General features: G+C 54.8%; 1 protein-coding gene across 1 annotated transcript in view; it reads left to right on the forward strand.

Moving 5' to 3' along the window:
- PIF1 (PIF1 5'-to-3' DNA helicase) overlaps positions 1 to 6,841 on the forward strand; it is a 7,202-nt gene extending 361 nt beyond the window's left edge. Inside the window, exons 2-13 of the mRNA XM_077747186.1 lie at positions 1 to 298; positions 1,183 to 1,315; positions 1,401 to 1,526; positions 1,653 to 1,806; positions 1,898 to 2,012; positions 2,099 to 2,205; positions 3,527 to 3,666; positions 4,019 to 4,125; positions 4,808 to 4,895; positions 5,032 to 5,177; positions 5,956 to 6,147; positions 6,359 to 6,841. Of these exons, the coding sequence (XP_077603312.1) occupies positions 1 to 298; positions 1,183 to 1,315; positions 1,401 to 1,526; positions 1,653 to 1,806; positions 1,898 to 2,012; positions 2,099 to 2,205; positions 3,527 to 3,666; positions 4,019 to 4,125; positions 4,808 to 4,895; positions 5,032 to 5,177; positions 5,956 to 6,147; positions 6,359 to 6,418 (1,666 nt within the window). The 3' untranslated portion in view covers positions 6,419 to 6,841. The remainder of the gene's footprint in view (positions 299 to 1,182; positions 1,316 to 1,400; positions 1,527 to 1,652; positions 1,807 to 1,897; positions 2,013 to 2,098; positions 2,206 to 3,526; positions 3,667 to 4,018; positions 4,126 to 4,807; positions 4,896 to 5,031; positions 5,178 to 5,955; positions 6,148 to 6,358) is intronic.
- Positions 6,842 to 7,118: the final 277 nt, after the last annotated feature.

Genomic DNA, 7,118 nt, shown 5'->3' on the forward strand with positions numbered 1-7,118 from the left:
GCTTCCGGTCGACGGCGCTCCCCGAGCGGGCGCCGTGCAGCTGCTGCTCTCCGACTGCCCTCCGGACCGCCTGCGACGCTTCCTGCGCACGCTGCGTCTCAAGCTGGCCGCAGCCCCAGGTCCCGGGCCGGCCTCCGCCCGCGCGCAGCTGCTTGGCCCGCGGCCCCGAGACTTCATCAGCATCAGCCCCGTGCAGCCCGAGGAGTTACTGCGCGCTGCGCCCACCCGCGTCCCGCACACCACGCGGGTGAAGCCGCCCACGGAACTCCGGGGGCGATCAGAGACCAGCGCCAGCGCCGTGAGTACCGGAGAGGGGGGACGCCTTAGGGAGTGGGTGTGCCACTGAGATGGAAGAGAACCAGGAGGCCCAAGTTTGGGCAGGTGGGGGGAGGATGGTGGCAGTATTGGAGGGGGTTGCTGGCTATCTAAGAGGAGATGCCCATCAGACATCGGAGGACGTCAGGGATGTGAGGATGGTGTGTGTTTCCCACAGTGTAATTCCTGAGTAAGCTGGAATAGGAAAAGAAGCCCCAGGTAACGTCAAAAGAGAAAGAGAAGGAGGCCTAGAAAGAAAAGTGACTTCAGAATTAAAAATAGGAAACTATTCGTCTTGGAGAAGGAGAGAAGCTTAGACAAGAATTGGTCAGCAGTGTCCAGGCAGCCAATGGGTTTGATCAAATGGGGCAGTGTATGCAAAGTCTGGTGGGTTTGTGAACTAGGGCAGATGGATGGTAGACCACAGGGGTTCCAGACTACGCTGGTGAGAAGATGAAGATGGAACAAGAAAGGGGTCCTGGCCACGCAGGGTTTTGCTGGGGTATTTTGTTTTGTTTACTTTTTTTTTTTTTTAAGGAGGCCTCACACCCAACATGGGTCTTGAACTCAGGACCCTGAGGTCCTGTTCCGTCAACTGAGCCAGCCAGACACCCCACTGCTAGGGTATTTTGAAGTGAGAGAAATAGGTTTGTGACAGGAAGAGAAGTGAGAAGGAAGGACCTGTGAGAGAACCAGGAGATTTAGGGAAACCAGGGGAGGGAGCTGAGGGAAGACCCAGACCCACTTAGTGCAGTCACCAGGGCACCAGGGATCAGTGGAGGGGCTTCAAGGAGTGAAGCCAGCAGAGACCTAGCATTGTACCCAAGCTCAGGTAGGAAGCCCTGAGACAGTCCTGTCCCCTCACAGGAAGCCCCAAGGTGGCCCTTGCCTGTGAAGAGGCTGAGCTTGCCCCCCAGCAAACCACAGCTTTCTGAAGAACAGGCTGCTGTGCTGAGGATTGTCTTGAAAGGCCAGAGCATCTTCTTCACTGGAAGTGCAGGTAGTAGAGGGCAGAGTAGGGGCTGGGGGAACAGAGATGGGATAAAATAGAAGAGCAGGTGGCCCTGACTTTACCTTCTGCCCAGGGACAGGGAAGTCTTATCTGCTGAAGCGCATCCTGGGCTCGCTGCCTCCGACAGGTACCGTGGCTACTGCCAGCACTGGGGTGGCAGCCTGCCACATCGGGGGTACCACTCTCCATGCCTTTGCAGGTAAGTGGGAACCTCTAAGGCTTGAACTGGAAGCAAGCCAGGCCTCTGAGAAGGGAGGGAGAGGAAGTAAGGGTTGGGACACAGCTAGGGTCTCAGGCTAAATACTGTCACTCACATCCCTCACAGGCATTGGCTCAGGCCAGGCTCCTCTGACCCAGTGTGTGGCCCTGGCTCAGCGGCCAGCTGTGCGGCAGGGCTGGCTGAACTGCCAGCGGCTAGTCATTGATGAGATCTCCATGGTGGAGGCTGACCTGTTTGACAAGCTGGAAGCTGTGGCCAGGTCAGGATATGTAGTAAGGGCTGTGTGCTCGTGGTTTTCCATATGAAACCTGTCTATCCCAGCTCTTCAAGTACCCTATGCTCCTCCCCAGAGCTGTCCGGCAGCAGAACAAGCCATTTGGAGGGATCCAGCTCATCATCTGTGGGGACTTCCTGCAGCTGCCACCTGTAACCAAGGGCTCCCAGCCCCCAAAGTTCTGCTTTCAGGTATCACTCACCCTCTAGCCCTGTCCTCCGTAGGTGTTTGCTCTTCTCCCTGATACCCCTACCCTGCCCCCTCCTCCCCCCCGCAGGCCAGAAGCTGGAGAAGATGTGTCCCAGTGACCTTGGAGCTGACCGAGGTGTGGAGGCAGGCAGACCAGACCTTCATCTCTCTGCTGCAGGCTGTCAGGCTGGGAAGGTGGGCCCTGGTGAACACAGAAGGGGCCATGGGATGAGGATCCGTGTGTGGGTCACAGGAGAGCAGAGGGACCCAGAGAAGGGGGGAAAATGCTTCATGGCCCCGTAGGAGATGGTCACTGTATGAGCCCTGGGACCCTGCCTCCTCCAAGGTTGGGTCCCCATCACCCAGCACAGGCCCTGGCACAGGGTAGGTGTCAGGAAAGTGTGGGCACATGGACACACAAGAGGAAATCAGAGATGTTAACACTCTTATTTCACGAATGCAGAAACAGAGCTTCAAGGAGGTGAAGTACCTTGCCCAAAGTCACAGCCAGTAAGTGACTGGACTGGGATTTGAAACTGGCCTGATTCTAAAGCCCAAGTTCCTTCTACTCTCAGAGCCTATAGGGTCACTTGATGAGGGAAGGAGGTTGCTGATATGATCCCATCCCAGCTAGGACAAAAAGTTGAAATGCCAGGGCTACTCTAATGTGAGAGTGGACAGGAGGACAGGAAGGTGGAAGTCATGGCTCATAGCTGGGCCTTGAAGACCTGGGATGAGATGGGGGAGCAAGTGGTGGTGGTGAGGGGCTTTCTATGCTTAGGGACCCCTGTCAGACAGACAGAGGAGGCAGGTAGGAAAGTGCACAGCACACACCAGCGTGTGTGGGGAACAAGAGGAAAGCTGAGTGGCAGAGCAGCGAGAGATGGTCCCAAGTTTTTCCCCCTTTTTCCTCATGATTTGCTGTTGTTCCCAGACTTTCTCATGTGGAGGAAGCCTTGAGATAGAAACACAGGCTAGGGGCACCTGGCTGGCTCAGTTGGAGAAACATGTGACTATTAATCTTGGGGTCCAGAGTTTAAGCCCCATGTTGGGTGTACAGATTCCTTTAAATAAATAAATAAATAAACTTTAAACACACATACGTTAGATTGTTATCCCCAAAGCAGTAAGCAAGAGGCTGGAAGATTGTAGGCTGGAGGCCGATCTGATTATAGGCTACCAGTATGACAGGGTATCAACATCAGCACCTTGTCTAGATCCTCCAAACCTCTGGCCTATGCTCACTCACCATATCCAACTTTCTCTGGAACACTGGGGTGGGAGGGTAGCTAGCTCCTACCTGGAGGCATTCACAGGGAAGGGTGCCTGCCCATGATCATTCTCCATGTCTGGGGTCCAAATGGCGAAGGGCAAGTTGGCCAGGACATCTTCCCTGGTGTGCCTTTCTACCCCCTAAGCCTGAACTATGGCCTATTGCGTGGGCCTTATTAGCCATGTGCCCCGCCTTCCCTGGTGTTCAGGGGATTACTCTGCCCTGACAGCTTAGCCTCTACAGGTGCTCAGATGAAGTGACCCGCCAACTCCAGGCCACAGCCTCCCACAAGGTGGGGCGAGATGGGATTGTGGCCACGAGGCTCTGCACTCACCAGGATGATGTGGCCCTCACCAACGAGAGGCGACTACAGGAACTGCCAGGTGATCAGGGAGCCAGGGCTGGGCAAGACCATCTGGGAGGAGCCATCAGGCAGGTGTGGGCCCTCCTCCCCCAACAGCCTGGATATTTAGGCCCCCAACTTCTCTGGCCATAAAGGCCTTTACATTTATAGATGTGACTGTGACTTTGAGAGGCATGACTTTGAATGGGTCAAGGTCACTGAACTAGTAAATGTTGGAAGTAAGACTTGAATCCAGGCTCCTGATTCAAAAGCCCCAGGTTGCCTGAACTGTCCTCACTACCTCCTTCCATATCTTGGTCTAATATATGTTTTTGGAAACTGAGCCACAAGTCAGTGACTTATAATCTGTTTGCGCAACTCTTTTTTCCTAGGGGAGGTACACAGCTTTAAGGCCATGGACAGTGACCCTGAGCATGCCCGAACCCTGGATGCCCAGTGTCCAGTTAGCCAGATCCTTCAACTAAAGATGGGGGCCCAGGTGAGTGGGAAGCAGGGCCCAGACCCTGGAAGCCTGGGCCTCTCCTGTCCTTGCACCTCTCCCCAGGCTGCTCCACAGCCAGAGGGCCTAGCTGTGACCCCAGTGAACTCCCTCCCTTCCTCCCTCCTTCCCATCTTCAGCCTCCCATTGCCGTCCTCTTGCTAGGCCTGGGGGCACCAGCAGCCATGCTTTGGACAAGTCCCTCTCCCTTGCTGAAGATAAATTTCACATCTGTGTAGTGTGAGAAAGCGCTGCTTCTTCCCATGATGTTGAGGTCGACCAAATGGGAGACTTGCCTTGGGTTCCGAAGGGCACTTAAGGGCCGGGAGAGGGGTGGCAGGACCTGGGGCTGCCCTTCATGATTGTGGCTCATATACATATCCCATCACAGACATGATCATTTTCAGAGCCGTGTGAGGTCTGTTATGTTGTTGCTCTTTACCTCTTCCTGAGGCAAACAGCAAACGTCATTCCCCTTGACACTAGGTGCAACTGAGACCGGGGAAAATAAAGCAGTTTGCCACAGGGGTCATAGTCAGCTAGTGGCAGAGTTAAGGATTAGGTCTCAGTGCCCGTCCATGAGAGCCCCCAGCCTCCTGGGACTGCTGCAGCAAGCGCTCGAGCTGAGGCGGGGCGAACGAATGGGCTGCTCTCCATGCCTCAAGTCCTCTTTCCCTTGCAGGTGATGCTGGTGAAGAACTTAGCGGTGTCCCGGGGCCTGGTGAATGGTGCCCGCGGGGTGGTCGTCGGGTTCGAGACAGAGGGGAGAGGTAGGCAGTGGGGGAGCAGTCCTGCAGCCCGGGTTTGTGGCAGGGCCCTGGGGTATGTGAGGAGGAGAAGGCCTGCTCCTCACCTGTGAGTCCTGAAGCCGGGCCAAAAGGTGGCGCTTCTCCACACCTCCCTCAGGGCTGCCCCAGGTACGGTTCCTGTGTGGAGTCACCGAGGTCATACGCGCTGATCGCTGGACAGTGCAGGCCACTGGCGGCCAGCTCCTCAGCAGGCAGCAGCTGCCCCTCCAGCTGGCCTGGGCAATATCCATCCACAAGAGCCAGGTGAGCAGCGAGTGCGGGGGACGGAGATGGGGCAGGGCAGGTGGGGACTGAAAAGACCTGGGGCATGTGGAAGGGGGTTCTTAAAGGCTTTATGGGGATTGAGTTTGCCCTGTATGGAAAGATGCAGACCATTGCTTCTCGGCCTTTTGGCTAAGATCAAATGTAGTGAAAGTTCCAGACCAGTGGCAGAATTAGCCTTTCTTTAGTGCATTTCCCATCCTGCTTCCTCTCCCTTTCCCAAACACATAATCTTCCCTCTGCCATCTCCTGTCCTGCCATTTGGTGAGCCACTACCAGATGTTAAATTTAATCCTTACAACTGTGTGAGGTATAGCTGTGATAATCATTCTTGTTAGAAGATTGTAGCCTGGAGGCCGATCTGATTATAGGCTACCAGTATGACAGGGCATCAACATCAGCACCTTGTCTAGGTCCTGTCATCATTACAGAAGAGGAAACTAAAGCTCAGAGTGGTTAAGTAACTTATTCAAGGTCACACAGAGAGTGAGAGGCAGAGACAGGATTCATTTCCATGCCTGTCTGACCCAGGCCTGTGCTCGTTCCTTTCACCCCCACCCCTCTACTGAATTTGTGTCTTTTGGACCTCCTCCTACTCAGACACTCAGCTGCTGCCAATCTGTTCCTGTGCCTTGAGAATCTCTAGACTGGGTGAGGAGCTCCAGAGGCAGTAGCTGGGCTGGTATAAGTGGGGTCACGCTCTCGGGCACAAGGGATTTCAGGCTGAGCTGGCTCCAGCTCTGTCTCCTCATTCCCCCAGGGCATGACCCTGGATTGCGTGGAGATCTCTCTGGGTCGTGTGTTTGCCAGTGGCCAGGCCTATGTGGCCCTTTCCCGGGCCCGCAGCCTGCAGGGCCTGCGTGTGCTGGACTTTGATCCCATGGTGGTTCGCTGTGACCCTCGTGTGCTGAGCTTCTATGCCACCCTGCAGAGGGGCAGGGGCATCGACCTGGTAAGAGGCAATCACCTGATGGTGGGCCATATGGTGTGGGAAGCCTGGGAGCTAGGACAGAGAAGAGGCCAAGGGACCCTAGGTTAGGGACGGCAGAGCCTTCTCTGGCTCTGTTGGGAATAGGGGCAAGAAGAAGGAGATGCTGGCCCCTGGGCTGTGGCCTTAGGGGACAGCATAAACCAATGACTGGCTTTCTCTGTCTCTGATCCAGAAGTCTCCACATGATGATGAGGCAGCTTCAGACCAAGAGAATGAGGATCCAAACCTTTGAGCCTCAAAAGAGAAGACAAATGATGGTCTCCCCTTCTTTTTCCTCCCTAGTGGGCCAGGGCCTTTTGGGATAACTGGGGGAAGATAGTGTCTCTTTCTCCCTTCATGAGTGCTCTCAGCCTCCTGGTCTGTCCTGGTCCAGGTTCAAGGGAGAGCACTTCTTACCCCTTTGCCAGCTCTGCCTCAGTTTCTCCCCTTGCCCTGGGTGAGCTACTTCCAGGGACAGGAGTAACCCTTTCTGTGCCAATGGGGAAAGGGCTTATGGTGGCATCTGGTGTTATGGGACAAAGCTCTCTGTGAGGGCTGGCCCAGGGCCACACGGTTGTGAGTGCTGCTCTCTTTGGGCTGCAGAGAGGAGAGGCTGAAGACAGGTGCTTCAGGATCAGGAACAGGCTATAGGAGTCCTGAACTGGGAGACTCAGGCCAAGTACAGGCCCCAAACAGAAAGGAACCTGAGGTTGTCCTCACAGCTAGACCCAGGACAGCACAAGCCAGGACAAACACTCTCCTGAGCTTAACCTGAGAACATACAATGCAAACCACGTGCCTGTTACCTTAAGCTGCTTTTTTGGAGAAGAAATCGTATTTAGGGGTATTAAGATGGATGTTCTCAGATCGTATTTATTTAGGACAAATAAACTTGTAAATTATGTAAGGACTGTGAGTTGAGTCTTCTGCTCTCTTTAAGAAGGCATCCCATG

Source organism: Crocuta crocuta, unplaced genomic scaffold (assembly GCF_008692635.1).
Source record: "Crocuta crocuta isolate KB4526 unplaced genomic scaffold, BGI_CrCroc_1.0 scaffold130, whole genome shotgun sequence".
Classification (NCBI taxonomy): domain Eukaryota; kingdom Metazoa; phylum Chordata; class Mammalia; order Carnivora; family Hyaenidae; genus Crocuta; species Crocuta crocuta.